The sequence below is a fragment of the Diplotaxodon limnothrissa genome, linkage group LG15, assembly GCF_057381915.1.
Source record: "Diplotaxodon limnothrissa isolate DT_005_m linkage group LG15, D_limnothrissa_male_GT1.1, whole genome shotgun sequence".
NCBI lineage: Eukaryota > Metazoa > Chordata > Actinopteri > Cichliformes > Cichlidae > Diplotaxodon > Diplotaxodon limnothrissa.
The window spans coordinates 10,323,508-10,345,258 of record NC_140610.1 but is presented as its reverse complement, the minus strand read 5'-3'; the positions used below and the strand labels follow the sequence as shown (position 1 = coordinate 10,345,258).

Here is a 21,751-nt window from a genome sequence, read left to right as displayed (position 1 = left end):
CTGTACACAGTTTTATATTCACACAGAGATGCAGACATATGTTTCTCTATATGTTATATAACCCTTCAAAAATAGGCTGAAACCGATTCAGTGTTTCTGATTAAAGATCGTATCCAGGAGAAGTCCCCCCCCCCCCCCCCCCCCCCCCAAAAATAAAAATAAAAAAAATAAATGAGGTTTTTTTAAAATAAATTTAAAAAAAGCGAAAATTCTTACATGTGTATTTATGTTCTGCACAGCAGTTGTAATACTTTATAATACGACCAGTTTATAAAGGTGTAATTCCCCTGTAATTAAATGCGGTTTCTTCGTATGTTATTTGAAATTACATTGTAATTATATTTAGCTACAAATACTTTAGGTAGGTAGGATAAGAGCATCTCCTTTCCTCTAAAATAGCTGGAAGTTAGGCAAGTTTATGTCAATCCACAGCATGACCTGCACCTTGAAAAGTCCAGTGTTCTTATAATGTAAGAAATACTGTTTGTTTTTATACCAAATTATCAAGAAATTACGCAGTACTTACAGCATAATTTGTGTCTCCTTGACTTGTTATCTCCATGTGGGCACCTACAATTAAGTATTTGTGATCCATCCATCCATCCATCCATCCATCCATCCATCCATCCATCCTTCCTCCTTATTAGCACTGATGTTTAAAGATGATTCAGAAGTCAGTGCAAAAGTGTTGCTTTGTTTGTCAACTGCTAAATAAAAATCATATTTGAAGAAAGTCAAGTGTAAATCCACTGTAATCGGTATCCTCCTGTGACTCACCTGGATTAAACAAAACATTGTGACATGAAACCCGCTTGCGTGTTGCACTTTCCAGTTTAAAGGCAGACTTTTGTGTTACATAAGAGAAGAAACTAAACAACAGATGGTGAGCAGGCATTACTTTTCATTACTCATTTCACAGTTGACAGGCTCCCTCGGATGCATGCAAGGTCGTCTCTGAACGTAACATAGAACAGACATACTTAACAGTCACATGCTTGGACCCTTACAGTTCACACAGAATTTCCCCAGTGGTTTCATAAACCACCAAAAAATATGAACAAACTGAGTTTAGTGCACCTTCCCTTTAGATATGCATAGTGAACCATCATTTAAATGATTAAAACAGGATATGCAGTACCATTTATCCTACAAAATGGCTAATAAATAGAAATCGTTCAAATTCAGTCTGAGAACAAAGATACCTGAGCAAGATGCAAAGCTACGTGAAGAAAAATGCACAATGAGTCTGCTGCAAAAACCTGGTGACATGTTCACATCCTGAAGGAAAAGAAACCTTTAACAAAAATGTAAAAGTGGCATTATTGCATTGCTGTCCTTTATTTTTACATGCACAGGAAATGAGTTTTTAAATAAGACAATGCATATAGATTTATATGTATATATAACATTAGATTTCATCAAAACAGCTCGCAGTGAGGCTTTGCTATTGTAAGGCACATTTAATTACCTGATAATTAACTCGGAAGGTAGTCGCTCCACTGAGGATGAGCAACAAAAACTCTGGATTTCCCTCCTAAATAAGATAAAGCTGTGTATTTATAATACACTGTGCATGATGAAATGCTCACTGAGCTTCAGCTTGTCCACAAAATAGAAATGTGAACTTCAAGGTTTTCTACCAAGAAAACAAACAAAATAAAAAACCTCAAAACTGTAAACTGACTTCCAGAAACGTAAAGAACTACTCCATCTTATTTTCATCAAACTTGCATGTTTTGCCAAGCACCTCATCAAGCATCATTTCCTTTTTGTGCTTGTTGTTAATTATTTGTCCCTGCTTCCTCTCACACACAAGTGTCTCATAAGTTAAAAGCTACAGTATAAGATAAATCCCTGGATCCTTGTGGTGCTAAGGTAACATTTCTGCATGCAATCAAGTATTAAAACTTGTAGTCCAGCAGGACATGCACGATGCTTATCTAATCCTTTATTTTTTTTATTAAGTGAGAAAATTTAAAGATCCTCGTCCTCTGTTTTGGGTGAAGCCGGCCTGGAGGCGGTGACCGAGTCTTGACTTTTCCGTCTTGCTTTTGGAGAGGACGCTGGCGGCAGAGAGAGTCTTTTTACCGACAGCAGCCTGAGGATCTCGCTCACCTGAGCCTCGAGCAGCGACAGTCTCCCGCTCAGTATCTGAATGTCTGCTTTCAGCTCCAGCTTGGCCGCGTGGAGCGTCACTTGAAGCAGTGCTTGCTCAGACAGCGGCTGCACGAATGAGTGTCTGAGGGAGGCCTCGGCGTAAACCCCGAGGCTGTGTTCGAATGGATTTCTCTCCATGGGGCTCCTTTCCATCGGGCTTCGCTCGAAGGAGCTTCTTGAATCTCCTGCTCGGTCGATGCGTGGATCGCTCTTTGTGATACCACTGTCGCAGGAGTCGGTTTTGTGCAGGGCGCTTGTTTCCTCACCTGCGCTGTTGCTGCCCTCTGTGCTTCCCCTCTCTCCGCCTCCCCCTGATTCGTGGTTCGTTTTGGGGGCTGCGATCTGTTCTGAGGACTGCGATCCTTTCGGCCACTCGTCTGCTTTCTGAGTCTGCTTCTCCTGCTCGACAGGAGGACGTGCTGGCTCAGCAGATGTGGTGTTTCTAAACTTTGCCCAGCCTCTCACAACTCTGCCGCTCCCTGCGTTACCCTCTCCACCTGCACCACTGCTCTGGCCAAACCGGCTCTCTGGACAAGGCTTTGATGCAGACTCCACCGCCTCCATTGTGCGCCTTTGCTCTGACTTTTCAGGCATGTTGCAACTGTTCCCCCCTCCTGCTGAGGTGTTCTCCTGCCGCTGCTGAGGAGATGCTGAGTGACTGGGCTGAGTGTAAGAGTTTGAGTCAGTGTGGTGCTGCTGCATCTCCACCTGCACGCAGTTGTGATCTAAGTAAGTGTTGGACTCTCCCGTTTGAGCGTCTCTGTGCTGTCTGAACTTCTGGAACAGCTTGCGAACCGGGTGGTCTTCGGGAATCGACAGAGTCACGTCACTCTGATGCGCCTGCTCCCTCCTCACATCGGCAATCTTCCTGAAGATGACCTGCAAGAGGGAGAGTGCGTGCATGAGGACACTGATACAGGACACACTGTAAATTGTAACTTACAGTGTGCATGCTCTAGTGCTCGACCTGGACGAAGCAAGTTGTACAATGTCCGTATAATGCAGCTTCAAAGCAAGGACAGCTGCCTGCAGCTGTTGTGAATGCTGAAATATTTATGAGCTGAAAGCAGTAATGCACAAGGGAAACCGTTAATGGAGCAACAAGTCAATAATGGAGGACAATTTAGGCTCTGAGTCTTTCCTGATTCCTTCTGAAGACAAAGAAAAGAAATGTCAATAAACTCCAAGCGTCTCACTACCTTCCGATACCACTCTGGTAGAAACTTTCAGTGCTGGTGTACCTGAGAAGTTAATCTGTGAAACACTTACCCCCATGAATCCCAGGTTAAAGCCCACTGTGTACAAAGCTCCCACTATTTCAACTGATATATTAATAGTGTAATAGTTAGCATCAACTTCTTTAATATCATTTTTGGATTAATCTGAAACTGACTAGTTTAGATGATTAGAAATAGATTAGAAAACCAATGTAGAAGACAGCTACTAATGGGCTCGGCTGCCCATAAGTAATCTACAAAATGTCTAGGACCTGTTATGTTATTAAACATGCAAAGAACTCTTAAGTCACTGTTTATTTCTTTATATTTTGCTTTAAAGAAGTCAGACTTCCCTATTATTATTTTTTCAAAGTGCTCTTGAGCAGTGTCTCTCCAGGCTTGGCTGCTTGTTTACTCATTTTCAGTAGGGGTGCAACGATACACAAAATTCACGGTTCGGTTCGATACTTTGGTGTCACGGTTCGATATTTTTTCGATACAAAAAAATGTTCATGCCTTTTTAATTTGTCATTTATTAAACTTATAAATATATATTTTAACTCAAAAGTACAGTTTTTAAATTTAACCCTAACCCTTGTGCGTGTTTTTTATTTTGACAGCGAATGCGCACCTGCGGACCACTTATGTGCACCCCTGGTTATATAGCTCGTCATATTGCAGCCACAGAAATTCTTTTGTCCATGAAACCATAAAGCTGCACTTTCTTTTTGCCTTATAGTCTGATTTGTCATAACTTCTCCGTTTTGTGGTAAGCTTTTCTTTGGCTGTCACTTCTTCACCCTGACCTGTCTTATTTGGCTCAGCAGAACTAAAATATATATCTGTCTGTGAAGGTTCTCAGTCATCCAGGTCATCGTAGTCAAATATATATCCTGCTGCTTTTACACGCGCACTCACATAAGCTCAGCGATTCTCTGCGCGATCAACCTCTCACATGTTTAAGCTGCGGGAGATTTCACTTGTCATGTTTGCATAGTAAGCTAACAATTAATAAGACGATGTCAGAGGAATTGGTGCGCAAATTATCATCACTCACAGATCAGTGCTGTCGCTCTCTATACACAGTTCGCACGATTGCAAAGTGAAAGCAAAAAAACAAGCGCAAATTCAAACGGACTTCAATATGTCACATATTGACAGTGGCTCACCGATGCCAATGACATAATTACCCAGCTACATTTCTGAAAGAATGCAAAAGCATTGACATATATTTTCCCTACAATAGCCCGACGGGCAGGGCAGAGATAGATTTTGGTAGCCCGACTGAAAAAAATCGCTAGCCCCAGGACGTTGGGCTAGCGATATTGCAAGCCCTGTATCTGATTGAGGAATCACTCATCTTTGGAAAAGAGAGTTTATTACAGAGAAATGTCTCTTTCCAAAATAAAAGCTATACTATCCGCTTCTTCTGGGCTATATTCTCAGCAGCATATTAAACATATAAGGAGAATCATGTGCTAACAGCTGTCTAAATGACTCCGCTAAAGTTAGTAGCATGCTTGTTGTTTTTGTCTTTGCACTAGGATGATGTCGGCGTAAATGTGCAGTCATATTCGTTGTGTTCCCACTAGTGCTTTCAGGTTAATCTCGTTGAAATGACCTTAACGCCACAACACGGCAAATCTCCGTTAACGAGCTACCGCCGATTGCCCCGTGCGTGGGGCTAGATGGCCAACATGTTAACGAGCTAACTGCGCTAACACACTAGTTCCCACCCATGTAATTGAGCATTGCATGGCACATCCAACATACTGTTTTACTTTAGTCCATGACTCGCTTACCTTCAGGGTCATACCTCACATGAAAACCAAAATAATTCCAAACGCCAGATCTGAATGAGGGTGGGGGAGGTGCCCTGCGCTCTTCCTTCTGTCTATGCTGTCTGTGTTGAGCGCTCAGTGGATCTGCGCTCGACAGTGCAGCCTAGGCGGAGTAGTCGAACGCAGATTCACTGAGCGCTCCACACAGACAGCATCGTCAGAAGGAAAGTTGATAAAATAAATTACAAATGTTGTATTGTTCGATACATATGCGTACTGAACCGAAAGCACTGTATCGAACGGTTCAATATCGATACGAATATCGTTGCACCCCTAATTTTCAGTCCAGTACTTGTACACAGGATGTTAAGCCACTTCAACATGTCCTATGAATCATTCATGTTAAGACCTGACACAGGACCTGAAAGATGCATCTGGCCCTTCAATGTTGACTGAAGCCTCCTCAGAAGTGGCCTCAATGGAAGTGTGTTTGTCAAGGAGCCATTCTCAAGGAAGTAAAACTGAGGCTGAGGTATGCCAAATTACACAAGGACTGTGCTGAAAGTCAGTGGCAATGGTTCCAAACACACTGCCAATGCAGTAAAAATATACCTGGATAGACAAAACACACCATCAAACACTATCAGCATGGATTGGCCTCCCCAGAGGCCCACACTTCAACATTATTGAAGCAGTGTGGGATCATTTTAACAGAAAACTGAACAAAAGGCAGCCAAAATCCAAAGAAGAGCTTTGAATTTCCTTCAAGAAGCCTGGAGACTGAAGACTACTTAAGAAATAACAAGAAAGCTTGTCTGAGAGAGGCCGTGTTGAAGAATAAAGGTGGTCATACCAAATACTGTTTTTAAAGCTCATTAGGAATTGTACACACTGTTTTTGCCTCATATACTGTATACTGTCCATGTATGTTTGCACAGGTTTCAATAAACCACTGCACCTATTTCCCATTTTCCTAACAAAACATAAAGAAATGAAGAGGGCTTGAGACTTTTGCAAAGTCCAAATACCTGCCACGAAACTGTGCCAATTAATATTTACTACACAGCACTTCCAACAATTGCTCAAACATTCTTAAAAGGCCGATCTGCTTTGTTACAGCCAGAGTTCGAGCTGTTATGAGTCTGTTTAATTCCTTCAAATTTTTTAAACCTACATCCTCAAAAGTATTTCATACATCTCAGTCCTGAACAAAGAACACAACAGACTACGTGCCCTGGGATGACTTGACGCGATATGAACATCCATTAAGAACTTAAAAGATAGTATTACAGCAGAATGTATAAGAAACCTACTCTTGTGGCTGGAAAGCAAAGCAGCTCCGTGCTGTAGTGGGATCAATATGCGTAGCCAGGAGAAACTCTATGAAATATTAGAGCCTTAGTTTGGACCGGCTAATTGTTCAGCTTTGAACTAATTTTTTGTCACTGTCCTTTTCACAGATTGGGGAAATCTGGATGGAGACAGTGTGCATGTGCTGATTTATTTACATTTATCCTCTTCACATTTGAGCTGTTCACTCTCAGTTTGTAATTTGATAAAAAGGCTTTCTGAGCGGTCGATACAAAGACAATGTGCTATATATATATATATATATATATATATATATATATATATATATATATATATATATATATATATATATATACAATCCATTTACCATTACACACTTTATGGAAAACTGTATACAACTCTGCATCGCACTCAGGTATTCCATGCTGCCTAGCTCAAGGCCACAGCACATGTTGTATGAATGAAGTCTCATCTGCAAAGAAGGGATTTGATTCTAATTTTTGTCTATGATTTACTGCTGGCACAAACACCTTTTCGTTCTTTATTTCTCCTTTTATTTTAAATTTAATGATCATTTAAGTACTAAACACACATATAGATATGTGTGTTTAGCATATGCATGGCAAGACATTGCAAAATGCTTTGCAATACAAACAAAATAAGAAAAAGTGTTTTTTATTCATACTGTCAGTTGGTGAAAAGTTGTGGTTATAGATGTTCCTGTGCACTGGGTTTGGTTGCTCAGCTCTTGATGATGTAGGAGTTTGTAGATGGAGAGTTTATGTTGTAAAGAAGCAGGTTTGGTTGTATTGCATTTGTTGTAGATTGTAAAGACTGATTCACTTGCAGTCCATTGCACCTTGGTAATTTTAGTAGTGTAATGTACAATGTTGAAGTCCAGCTGGGTGGGAGCTGTGCACCCTGTTATCTCTTTTGCCTATGACAACAAAATGCAATCAGTAATCCCTTGCTTTAAGATGACACTAACATCCTTTACTAAAAGACAGGACAGTGAAAGTTTTACCCGTTTTCGCAAATTACAGGTGAGGATGAGGTTGCGGGAGAAAGAATTGGCGAACGTGGTGTAAAACTCCAGCACCCGCATCAGAGCCTCTCTCCGGATGACGTGCAGGTCGCAGTACGTCAGAGCGCGCACATTCGCACAGGCTCGAGCCAGCGTGGTCTCTTTCCAGAATGCATCTCCAAACACGTCACCTTTACCTGAACAGGGCCAGATATCATATAAACATCTGTTGGCTCAGATAAATATAAATAAAATGGGATGAAGTCGAACACATATAGGTTGTAAAGCATAAAAAGGACTTCAGAAAACTTTGCTCTAACTTCAACTGAGAGCAGCAGGTACAACTTTGCTTGGTCTATTTCACAATATTGCCCTGGATTACCTAGTATTGCGATGACCTCGTCATCTTGGATGACTTCGAGTGAACCCGAGACTACAAAACAGAGCGTATCAACGCTCTCCCCGATGTGGAAGATGAGGTCTCCAGGTGCGCAGTGTGTAGTCTGAAACTCCACGGCGAGAGAGCGCAAACAGCCGTCACTTGCCAGGCGAAAAGCTGGATGGTCATTGAACACCTGTTTGTTGAGGTGGACGCAGATGTCTGCACGCATGTCTTTAGGACAGATGGAGAGAACCTGAAAGACATGGTGAGATTTGTGCAGCAAACACTTAATGCATCATCACTGGAGGACATTAAATATGTAGCACATTTCCGCTGCTCATTTAGCAGATGTATTACTAAACGTTTTAAAAATAGAACTGCAGAGACATGAAAGCTGCTTCTTTAAATAATCTTTAAACTCCAGATGTTGGACCATGTGATCGGATTTACTTCATGAGAACAACAATGGTAATGTTGTTACTGACTGCATGGACTGTAGAAGTTCAGGACCTAAAAGGCAGATATGGGAGGCAGGCAAGATTTAACCAAGGGCATAAACTTTAATTGGGTTGTTGGGAAAGCCAATAAATGAAAACATGAAATCCAAAAGATAAATCTGACAAGTAATGGCACATCAGTTTTTGAAAGCACCCCCTGAAACTTTTGCACAGATTTGTACCTTGTCTGTGTCAATGCCCTTCGACATGGCCCAGGTGGAGACGATGAAGTCCATGACCCTCTCGCTCAGACCTTTGGGAACCTGGTAAAGTTTAAGGAAGTCACGCACATTGTTGAGCATCTCGTGGTAGCGATTTGTGTTGGTGTACATCTGCTGGAAGATGGTGGTGACGTTTCCAAATATTGTGGCATATAGCAGCGCTAAAAGAAAAGACAGAAGAGCAAGAGTTCATCTTATTTATTCGAATCTAACGTTTTCATTCATCCACCTTCTTACGCTTATCCGAGACATGACCATCTCTTCCAGCTCATCTGGGGGGACAAGTCATTCTCAAGCTAGCCAAGAGAACTAATCTCTCCTGTAAGAGATAAATGCTTTTAGATAACAAATAATCATATTTATGGGATCACAGTATCCAACTTTCATACCTCAAATTTAGAGTTAAATATTGTTGAGGAAACTGCCTATGACAAAACGTTTCAGTGGAATATATGCGTGATTAATGGAGTATTTAACATGAAAAAAATTTATATTTGGATTAAAGATTAAATAATTAATTGAGATCTAATCCAAAACTTTATTCCCTTAATTTTTTCCGCTTGTCCAATTAAGGGTTAGAGTCCCAGCTGTTATAGAGCAAAATTCCAGGTGAGGTTACTGGTTTATGACGGGAAAAAACCGGAGCATGCTGATATTTAACTGTCCTTTAAGTGTTTTCCACGCTACCGGCTTCCACACAACCACGTGAAGACTTTTTCCCTCCAAATGACATTCTAGGAACAAACCAGCTCATCTACTTGCCTTTCTAGACCTTCGGGGACTTTTGTGACTTGTCATAAGGTCAAAGGTCATTTTCCCACCTGATGAGGAGTTAACCTGTAGACCCTGTTCATGCAGAACAGTTGCTCCTCCAGGCCACTCTGAGGGAAATCTTGTTAGCGCTCATTTGCAGTTGTATGAAGGCTGGAGTAAGAGTACAGCACCATCAAAGACTCTTCTTTTTTCTTTTTCTTTTGATAATCACCAAATTATGCCATTTGATTATGATTGCTCAAACCTTTGCTTGCCTCTCTTTATCACAATCCCCTGATTTATACATGACTAACACTTGATCAATGATGCTGTAATTACATAATCGCTGGTGCACAAATGAAAGTAATTTTAAGATTTCAAAGATTTTACAGTGATAGAAAAACGAAAACCTTAAAAACAGTGTGGATGTCCATCTGACGTGATGCTGTATAAGCACTACAAGCATATAATCATTATATCTTGGTTCTACAATAATATAGTACTTTTTGCATTTTACATTTTGGATAAACTCTTTAGTGAATTTTATTTATTTGTTTTTAATAATTTTGTTTGTTTTGTTTTGTAATTTACTGAAAAGTAAATGTACACAAAACAGCACTGCTGACAGTGCAGTTTTCTTAAATACATGCATGCATAGCCTGATATACACAACGAGGGATGGGCTAACTCTTTATGATATAATTTCTAATCCACAGTTCCTGGGTAGGAGTGCCGTGCTGCAGTGACCTCAAAGAGTCACTCAGCATCTCTTACTGTGAGGTTTTATCCACTCAACGGGAAAGCTTCATCTCCGGTCACCACAGCAGGATCACAGAGGTTAGGATACATATCTAACGTGATGGCTCATTGTCCACTTACTACACCCGAGCCTGCAGGCAAACTGGCCCTCTCTTCGATTCCTTTTCCACTCAAATAATTACCGTATCTATAGCAGGAGATTTATGCGCCATAATTGAAGCCGACACTGCAGTGTGACTGAATGATCATCGTGATCCAGGCGCCATCAGAATAATGGGTGTTTACTTTCGACTGTACGAAGCTTGAAGCGTGGCTGTCACTTTCTGTGTTCTCACTGGTTTTATTGCATCACTATACATGCTGTTTTAGAGGGATGGGCCAAAGGTTAGTGCACAAAGGTGAGTGATGACCAAGGTACTGTACAGGCACTGAGATCAAAGGTGAAGCTATTACTCTGTCTGCAGTGTGTGATGAAAGCAGCAAACAGGCTGGAGTAAAAATAGGCCTTTCTATTTTGGTGAATTGGAACCACAAAAGATTACTAAGACACCAAAGATATAACTTAGAAACCACTAATGTAGTTACAGTACTAAGTTCTAGATAGTTTTGAAGTTAGCTAAGGAATATGGCGTGACTTATACGTAGACTTATATAACATAATGCATCATTTCTAAGTTCATGTTATAAGCTTCATCCTCATCAATTTGACAGTCGTGTCCCATTAAATACTGAAAGTCACGCAACACAGGGAATGTAAAGAAAAAATATCTGTATTTGCTGAAAATTTAAGGGTAATTTGGGAATAAATGAAGTCTTTAACTTTGACTTTCTTCATGAAGTTTCTACTGACCATGAGAAATACAGAAGAATGCAATGACATTTATTCCCTGCATTGAAAAAACGACTGACTGAATTAACATGCAATACTTTTCTGATGTGACGACCGGCCCTCAGACAGACATTCACAGAGCAGGCTATGATGGGCGCTGAACATGTCACTTTTGATTATTGACAAAGCCGAAACTCAGAGTGGTTCAAGCACCGAGGCTGCAGCTAAACGTGAAACCATGACCAGAATGAAAAGAGGAAAATGTTGTCTGTGGATCATTTAGCTCTATAAGGAATAAATACTTACTTCACTTTCTGAATATTGAATTCTGTCATTATCGAAATGTGATTTTAAATAATAATTAACTGTCCGTTTGGTCAATTAGGGTGGCAGGTACAGATAGACAACCTATTTACATCCCTGATTTAGAGCATGCTTCCAGACCTTTAGGAAGAGATTTTCTACTGAAAATGGTTTTTAATGTTTTAAATGGATGTCTAGTTGATGTTTCTGTGACGCTAATACACACACCAGCCAATCACATGACACCAGCTCAGTGCATTTAGGCACGTAGTCATGGTCAATTTGATGTGCTGAAGTTCAAACTGAGCATCATGATGGGGAAGAGAGGCGATTTAAGGGAATGTGGTGTGGTTATTGGTGCCAGACGAGCTGGTCTGAGTTTTCCAGAAACTGCTGATATAGTGGGATTTTCTCCTTCAAACATCTCTAGAGTTTACAGAGAATGGTCTGAAAAAGAGAAGAAATCCAATGAGCGACAGTTCTCTGGGTGAAAAGGAAAATTTTCAGGGCACACTTTGAGCCGCTCAGTCTACATGAGTATTGTTGCTGACCATGTCCATCCCTTTAGGAACACAGTGCACCTGTCTTCTGATGGCTGCTTCCAGTAGGATAACACATCCTGTCACAAATCATCTCAAACTGATTTCTTGAACATGACAATGAGTTCACTGTACTCATAGCCACCATATCTCAATCCACTAGAGCACCTTTGTTACAGTATATGGTGTAATGGGATGTTCAGGTGTCAAATCTGCAGCAACTGTGTGATGCTATCACGTCAGTATGGTCCAAAATCTCAGAGGAATGTTTCCAGCGCTTTGTTGAATCTATTCCTTGAAAAATTAAAGCAGTTCTGAAGGAAAACAGGGGCCCAGTTCAGTCCTAGCAAAGTATTCCTTAATAGTGTCCACTGAGGATATGCACATTAAAAGGTTAGGAGGAAGTTGCAATAAATAAAGGTAAATGGTTCAAAAATATTTTGTGAAAACTAGAAATTCAACTGATTTGCAATGTTTCACTTTCACTTTGTTGAAAATGTAAAAAGAGACAGCAAAGTCAACTCTGCCATGACATTTTTCAATAGTGGTTACATAAATATATTAGTGTCTAAGCAAAGTCATCTCTAAATACATCAGTAATGCCATACACTATGTTAACTATGGGTAAAAGCAGCCATGTATTGATCACAGCGTGCTGGGACTTAATATCCTGCACAGATCCTCCTCATGTTTTAGAACACGCGTACCATATGTTGCTTTACTGGCAGCTGGTAAATAGCCAGCAGGACTGGAAAGCACGTTATCTTGACTAGCGTGCAAGGAAGTGTAACCAGACTGTTTCATCTCCTGCAAGGTTCAACTACCATATTATGAATGGATGAATGCACGAATGACATCAAAGTATGTATGCTTTGTTTAGTGTGGAGTGATGGGGAGACAGGGCTGTTTTTGTTGTTACAGAGCTGTTGTTCTGGTAAACACCCACAAATGATGCTACTGAATATGGTTAAAACATCCTTTCCCAGCTCCAAGTACAGTTTAAAACTCATGGATCGTTCCATTATATGGCTGTATTACTCACATTGTGGCTGCTAGTTAAATGTTTCCTGTGCCATTTTCAAAGGTTTTGTGAAACCTTTGGAGAAACTGTTAAATGTGATGCATGTTGGAAATACAGTGTGTGGTGACTGGGTACTCACAGCCCACCATCATCATAGCCACGGAGAAAATCTTCTCGCCATCTGTTGTTGGAGCAATGTTACCAAATCCAATTGTGGTCAGGCTAGTCATGGTGAAGTAGAGAGAAGAAATGTACAGCGTGTCTTTGGTAGGACCTCCTTCCCACCGGCCATTACCGCTAGTGTTGTAGCGGTAAGGAGTTCCAATACTCAGTGCCAACTGGTAGAGCCAGCTGTCTGTCTTAATGGTGTTGGTGGTCTCATCAATGACCTCGTGGTCACCAATGCTGTACCAAATGCAGGCAAGCCAGTGAGCCACCAGGCCGAAGACACACACCAGCAGGACCAGGACCGCAGCTCCATACTCCAGGTAGTGGTCCAGTTTTCGGGCTACGCGGCCCAGACGGAGCAGGCGGATGACTTTAAGGGAACTGAAGAGGCTGCTGAGACCCTACAGAGAAAGAAAGTGAAAATGTGAACCAGATATCCAGATTAAAACATACAATACATTGTACATTGTACATCAGATGAAAGCTGCATTATTATCTTATGTTATAAATTTACACTGGTTTTCATGATTAAAATGATTTCACCTTAAGAGAAGAAAATATCTGTCAAGTCAATAAAACAAGTTTAGAATGTGTAAAATCATTAAGAACAGAGGATTCATGTGACTGGTGGAAGACAATCCGAGAGAGTATGGCAACTTAAAGAGGTGCGCTTTGAGAGGGAACTCCAGAGTTTAGGAGCAGAGCATCTGAAAGCTCACATTGTATTCAGTTGAGGGGAAGGGACAGTGAGATGGAAGGAAGAAGAGTGCAAATGGGTGTGTTGATGTGCAGAAGTTAAGAGTGGTACTGCAGAGCGATGTTGTGGTCTCAAAGGTGATGAGCAGAATCTTGATATCATTATGATATGATATTAGCCAAAGAAGCTGCTGATGGGCCTGTATGTTGTGACTAATGGAGGCAGTTCTGGTAATGATCCGAGCACCAGGAAGAGAGAAGACCTGAGAAGAGTCGTCAATAGGGAGGGAAACATTTACATTTACACAAGGTGAACTGGTGTCAGTGAGGAGAACCTTGGTTTTATCACTATTCGATTTGATAAAGTTTACAGGAGTACCAGGATTTGATTTCCTGGAGGCAAACACAGAGAGCAGTGGTACGAAAAGTGGTGGAACATTTGGTGCACAGGCAGAGCTGCATGTCATCAGCGTAACATTGGAAACTGATATTAAATCTATGGAAGACATGGCCCAGAGGAAGTAGACAGATGATAAATAAAAGAGGCTCCAGGACAGATCCCTGTGGGATGCCAGTGAAATTTAATATTTTTGAGTTGAAAGAACGGAGTGCGACTAGAGTTGTTACATTTTGTTGTACAAAGAGATGTTACATTTGTACATATGAAAAAACAACAACCATATCTCCTTAAAGGGTGAATATTTTTCATTGCTAAAATTGAAAAATCATGCTACTGCTTGGTTTTGTTCTCGGGAGTCATGATTGTTTTTGGCTGCTTTTACATATTATTGCAACACTGATATTGTAAAATAAATTATTTACATACAATTGAATACAGTTACAATTACATACAGTTATTTAAATTAGAATTAGTCTTATTTTGGCTCTCTCCTAATGTAAATAGAGATCATATATATAAGATGAATGAATGAACTCATCATGATATCACCTACCGGTTAGTGGACTGATGTTTTGAAGCCTTGAGTTTACCAGTTTAGCTGACTCCACCTTATTTTTTAAAAACTTTAATGTGATCATAAGGGGTAGGTACAAAAAAAACAAGGGCCATATGGAGGTTTTGCAGTCAGGTGACCAATAACCACGTGACATTAACTTGCCCACGATTTTAAACATGTGACAGTCATGGTGATGATGTAGAATCAAGTGAAGAAGGCCACAGTAACACTAGATACTGGTCAAAAATCATATGGGAATCACTGTTGGTGAAGGGAAAAATTAGTATTCCCTTACTGGTTGTGTGTGGTTGGTCACTCGCTTTTACACCTAAGACCAGTTTAGAATCATCAATAAACCTAACCCATTCATGTCTTTGGATAGTGGGAGGAAGCCCCAGCCTCCTCCTGGATTCAAACCCAGGACCTTCTTGCCGTTAGGTCACGGTAAACACTGGATTTTGTAGATATCATTGTTGACAATACTAATGTTCTGGGTGAAAAACTCAAAACAAAGAGCTCAAAGACTCTGCAATGTGATTATTCAGTGTGGTTTTGTCACCATAAGGGATCGATAATATGACCTGATTTCCATCCATTCATCCATCCAATTTCTTCCGCTTATCCAATTCAAGGTCGCGGGGCGGGGGGGCTGGAGCCTATCCAAACTGTCATAGAGCAAGAGGCATGGTACAAACCATATTTATCACAGCATATTTAAAGAAATACAGAAATTTACTTACTGGGAGAACGGAGTCTTCAGTCCGTGTGCTATTTCTGTGGAAATGTGACTCACGAAGATGACCCGTGGAAGAGGCATGTGTGAGGATATCCTACATTAAAAAAAGAACAGTAAAGCAGAAACGTTTTAATGTATACGTGGAAAGACATACCATTGTCTGAGCAATTAATCCTGCATTAAAAGAATTATCTTTATTAAAGTTTACTCACATCATCACCGTTTTCAAAGGCATTGATGATATCATAGGGCAGGCAGGACAGCAGGTCGATGACAAACCACGTCTTTAGGTAATTCATTCTTATGAGCTTGGCATCTGAAATCACCTCTCCAGCTGGACCCACAAAGGTGGTGTGGAAGTTGAGCACGATGTCAACCAAAAAGATGACATCGACAACACTGTCCACAACCAGCCAGGCCAAGTTGTTCTGCTTGGTCCTGAAGGAAACATTATAGGGTACCATGATGGCAGTGTAGAAGGTGAGGATGAGGATGATCCAGTCCCAAGTGGTCTTGAAAGTGCAGTAGTGGAGGATGATGTGTGGAGGGGTCTTAGGGGCCTCCTGCTTGTACTGAGGGAGAATGTCTGATCCCAGCTGGAGAGCCTTTCATTGAGAGGAAACATTTGCCGTCATGATACAAGAACCTCTAAGCCATATTTAAAAGATACAGATTCTAGAAAGAAAATTCTGGGTCTTGCTCACCTCAGCCAGTCTGGAGGGCTTGTGGCTGACCTCCGACTTATTGAGTGGTGTTAACTGCTGCACCAAGTTTCGATTGTTGGCCAGTGCTCGTGTGAGCCTGGCAAACTTTGTCCACCCTATCCACAGACAGCAACACAGAATGCACAGGAAAACAGCACGGCATCCGGCATTATTTAAGAATTAAGAAACATTTAAGAGCATTTAATGTTAAGATGTTTACATTTTACTGGAGTTTATGGGAGTATTAGGTGACGTTGATTTTCTTTGTTAAATGGGCAATAGATATCTTTTGACTTGAACTGAATTTGTGCAGTTGGATAAAAACACCATCTGCGTTTAGACTGGTTGCCTACTAGCCTTGCTTTAACCGTGCACTGCTGTCTGCTACCTGCCACAAGCACGACTGCTCAGCCAAAACAGGAAGAGGAGAGAGCATTTGTTTCCTGCTATATGAAATTAGGAATGTTCACAACACTTCAACACTTGGAAACTTTACCCAGCAAAAGAAAACCTGGTCCACTCCCAGAGGAAGCACAGAAGGAAAAGACAAGTGACAGAAACTGAAGGAAAAATAAAAGTGATCCCAATTTCAATTGACATTATTTCTACAAGATTTATAATAAACAAGTCCCGTGTACTTGCATCGACTAAATCAAAGAATCTCTATGTGCTTGTCTCTTTTTCATCTGTTTTGACAAAGAGTCAAACTTTGAAGGTATCCTGTTACATACACAAACAAGTGTGGCGCCATATTTGAAGTCAGTTGCATGAGGGGCAGTCTCATTTTCTTTTTGTAATTTTTCCCACAGTGTTTTGTTAGCCAGTGAATGGAAATAAACAGGTTTAGGCTCTCATACCTGTTGATTAGTATCACCATTATGTTGGTATTGACCGAGTGCACCATTCAGTGCTGTGACATCATGTCTGATCAATTACGTCTCAGAGATGTTGGGGGTTATCTTACTACAAAAATTTGTTTTTGTTTTTGTTTGTTTGTTTGTTTACATTTTTTCCTGCATTTTTGCATTTGTTATGATCTGTCTCTTTCACATTCTCTTTATGTTTTGAATTTTCACGTACTTCCTTAGTTTCTTATTTTTTGTCTTTTAGTTCTTTGTTACAGTTTCTGTATATTATGGTCTATTTGTTTTATTTGTTCCTCCTACTTTCTTGTGTCTATGTGTCCCTGTTTAGTTATAGCTTCTCACTTCCTGTTTTAGTTTGGCAGTTATCTGTCTCCTAAGTCTTGTTACTAGCTTAACTTTTGTCCTCTTGTCTTGTTGTCTGGAATTGATTCGGCTGTGCCTTGTTACCCCTTTGTTTCCACTTTCTCTGATTACCCTGATGTGTATAAATAGTCCTGCCTTTGCTTTCCCCTCAGTCATTGTCTAAGTCTCTATGTTATCTCCCTTGAATGCTCCCTGTTAGTTTTTTTTTTAATTATTATTTCTACTGGCTCCTTTCTTCAGATTTTTGGTGACTTTATTAATGGACTTTGAATTCAGTTTTTTTTTTATAACAATCCTAATAAACGGTTAATTACGTCAGTCTCCAGCAACTGCATTTGGGTCCACTCCTTAAATGCACCATGCATATTGCACCGCTGCAGATTCATGATATAAATAAATCCTGACTTGAAAAATATTTAACTATTAATATATGAATAATAATATAATAGTATATAAAATCAATCTTCAGAAACCTGCCACACCCTTTTTTACCTCTGTGAAACAGGATTATTCATACAGCTACCTTCTCCTTGTGCCCTCACTTTCATTTAATTCTGCTTGGTGTATGGAAAAAGTCTCTGTGGCACAATTAATCCCCAGGGATATGGCACTGCATAGACTCACAGAGACCACTGTTCACTGACCCGGACACACAACACCTGGACAGTTGTACGTTACACACCAGGAAACTAATGTCTTATAAGTCAAAGCCACTCATGTGCAATCAAAATCTATAACACTCTTTGTCTTTAATTGTAATGGCTGGACCTTTAGCGATAACTCCAAAGCTTTCAATGTGAAAATCCCAGAAATACAATGAAATACAGAATACTATCAGGTGGAAATTATTGGTACAGTAACATAAAGTCTCTCACCTCTTGTGGACTCATCGTCAATTGGCTGTTTGAACAGGGTGATGTCTCTGAAGGTGCAGAGGAAAAGCACCACCTTGTCATTTTCATTTCTGATTGGGGCTATCTGCATGTAAAGCCATACTGGTGTTTCTGTGGGAAGCAATCAAAAAACAAAAAGTAAATGACCAGATATCACTTCTAATCGTGCGTTTCTTTTTCTTTTTTAACATTTATTCCTTAATTCATTTTATTTTTGTTTTTTGTTAAAATCTTGCGATTCAAATTTACAGTACTTACTATTCTTTGTATACAGCAGCACCTCATAGAAATTAGACTCATAGCTGTCAAATGTTTGTTTGATTTTGTCTATCGTATTTTTATCAGTCAGATCACCATACATGAAACTGCAAAATAAGACAAAGAGGGAAGAAAACATAGTGAAATGTGAATAACAGATTATGAGTTTCCATAATGTAAGGTTTATATATATGTTTTTTTTATACTTCAGGTTTGACTATTTCCAGGTATTTAGATTAGTTCCCCTTTTGATAAATAAAAAGTGGAGATTCAATATATAAAAAAAAAAAAAACAAGAAAAAAAAAACACACTAAAATTGTGGATTAAAGCTTCCAGTCAAGCACCAGAAAGAAAGGTGCTGCGTGCTTGAAGAGCATCTTACTTGCATGTGCTGCTCTTGTGCATCACATCTGCTCTGTGGTATCCAGACAGCTTGCAGAATCCATCATTGCTGTAAACGACTGGCCACTCCAGGACCTGTGCATTTCCCAACAGGAAGCTTGTTTCTGAGACAAAATACAGGAAATTTTAAACACCAAATTACAAATAAAGAAAACATATGTAATAAAACATATACCTTTTATTATTTATCAAATCGCCATACATTATTAAATCACCATAATGCAAGTTTATATTTACTACTGCATATAATGGAAACAAGATGCAAAAGTCATCCACATTTGTCTACCAGATGAGACGGAGAAAAGAAAAGCTGTTTAGGTTCCACTCATAATGCGAATCAAATATTGATGAAGAGCTGAAAACTTCTTCCACTTTACTGCAGTTTCAGAGCAGTCTGCAGTCTTCAGACAAAAGGGTGACTGAAATTCTTCCAAATTAAATTGCACACTTGAACTTACTGTACATGTTGTTCATTCTGCGGGCTTTTGTGGTCAGACATTCAGACAATAGAGACTGAATTTCAGATAACCACCACATTACTGAGGTGAAGAGTAAAGTTTACAGACACTGAATCAATGTTGCACCCCTCCATCTACGTTTGTAAGAAAAGCCTCTGGGTCTCATGAGAATAATGTCTGATTGCCTGCTGTGCACATAGTACTTTAAATATTTACGCCAGTAGTACAGTTACTGGCTGTTTTGCTGACATGCATTTCCTTTCTGGAACATAAAAAAGGTATACAGCAAAACTGCGCTCTACTCTCTGGTATTTGTAGCTAAGAGATAAAGTGCCATAAATCAAATTATACATCCCTGAAAAGAACATTACGACCTTTAGGATTGGCTGCAAATCCAGTTCTTGTAAAAATGAGACTATATGTTCTCACATTAGCAGAACTTTACTCCTTAATACCACTGAACAAACACCATGCATCAAATCTGGAGCTGCAGATGGCCTAGATTTCATTCGTTTATGAACTTTAGCTTCTGCAACAATGCGCATAAATAAGGAACAACCTCACAAATCCTCAAACAAATGCTTTAAACTCCTCATATTGTGAAAATCATAATATATGGTGGTGTAAAATTGCACTCATCACATAAATAATAATCTTTACTCTTACTTGATAAGTAAGACAAATAATTAGTGTTTTCCTAATTTTATTTAGAGCTAATTTAAAAAGCCTCCCATAAGAGCAAACTATAATTTAGATTTTTCATTATTTATCCACATAATTCGGATAATGTGACTGTTTTTTGTTTTCTATATCAGAAGAAATGTGTCAGTCAACTTTCAGGTAAAAAAAAAAAAATGCTACTTAAAAGAAAAAAAAATCAGTGATTGCTGATTCTGCTTCCCAGCAAATGGCACAAAAATAACACACGTCGGTATACTTCAGCATCCCAGTCCTGTGTGGTTCCCTGGCTGAGAAATAAAATCGAAAGCATCACTTATTTCTGTTTCCATTTCAGAGTCAAACTCACCGCTGGACCGCCGGACTATATTCTCCAGGAAAGTGTTCTGCGGAGCCACCAACCCTCTCTTGCCCCCATGCATTATGGAGGTTTCAGGTCAGAAACTCGGTGCTGCTCGGTGGTCGTGCTGGTACTAACTGACCCTTCTCCGTTGTCTGCCCGGCGGGAGCCTGGTCCACCGGAGTCAAGATCGCCACGATGGAGCTCTGTGTATCCGGACTGAGGCTTCAAAAATAAAAGCCTCTTTGTAATCATATGGAGCTGGGCCAGATTTGGAGCTGGTTGGGTGCACAAAGTCAATTGTAATTAATATCCACCGATGCTTACACTGTAGCCACACTAATCTACACTGGCCCAACACTGGACTAACTGTTAGTTCTTGATAAAACAAACTTTTATTTTTAAGCTCTTTTTCTAGAGTATTGCTGGTATTATTGTCTCAGGTTTCCACTTTATACATAACTCCGTCCAGACGCACGAGCTGGCCTGAAATGTCTGATTTCTTTCCGCATTAATTTAAATGCTGGGGTTGGACGCGTATTTGTATTTAAAATACGTGTTAAAATATGGGGTTTTATATTTTTTCTTTTTAATACTCAGAAAACGTGCATGATGATGAAACATCTGATATCAGGAATTTGTTCAAGTATAATTCAAACAGGTCATCCTTTCATGGGTTTATTAGGAAGCTGGAGATGCATAAATGTGCAAAAGTCTTCATTTCTTTACATTTTGCTTCCAAGGAGCCAGGCTTTTTTTGTTGTATTTTTAGTCAAAAGCAATAATTCTCCAGGCTTTCAAATAGAATAGTAATTAATCCAAATGTGAAATTATTGGCTCAAATCATTGACAGTATGTATAAACAACAGTTAGGACAGAGACACAACAGTGAGTGTCTACAGTCATCTTTAAAACACGGTGACGGCTTTGTCATGAGTGGGGACAGCATTTCATCCAGCAGTGTTGGAGATTTTATCAACATTAATGGAATTATGAATGCAGAAAAATAATTTCATATTATGATCCAAATCCCAATACTATGTGGACAGCACCTGACTGGCCAGAGCCTTTTTCAACATGACAATGAACCCCAAAACACTGACAGTACAATAATGACATAGCTGGAGAGAAAAAACATTTAATGGATCACCATCAGTCATGGATTGGCCTTCCCAAAGCCTGAACCTCAACTTATTAAAGCAGTGTGGGATCATCTTGACAGACAACAAAACAAAAGGCAGTCAACATCCAAAGAAGAGCTTTAATAGTTCCTCAAGAAGCCTGGAGAACTATTCCCGAAGACAACTTAAAACTTGCAAGAGTTCAGGCTGTGTTGATGAATAAATGTGGTCATACCAAAAAATTATTTTAGAGCTCATTAGAACTCTATTTTTGCCTCATACACAGTATTTGCACATGTTTCAATAAATGAATGTTT

General features: G+C 39.8%; 1 protein-coding gene across 1 annotated transcript; it reads right to left on the bottom strand.

Annotated features, from left to right (window-relative positions):
- Positions 1-1,974: 1,974 nt before the first annotated feature.
- LOC146617089 (voltage-gated delayed rectifier potassium channel KCNH5-like) lies at positions 1,975-20,395 on the bottom strand. The gene is made up of 12 exons (XM_085372338.1): positions 20,323-20,395; positions 18,818-18,941; positions 18,435-18,541; positions 18,159-18,287; positions 16,055-16,170; positions 15,563-15,955; positions 15,355-15,444; positions 12,934-13,363; positions 8,552-8,751; positions 7,873-8,125; positions 7,491-7,687; positions 1,975-3,036 (listed from the first exon to the last, which is right to left on the bottom strand). Exons 1-12 carry the CDS (start codon positions 20,393-20,395, stop codon positions 1,975-1,977), a joined length of 3,174 nt encoding a protein of 1,057 aa, XP_085228464.1.
- Between the last annotated feature and the right edge of the window lie 1,356 nt (positions 20,396-21,751).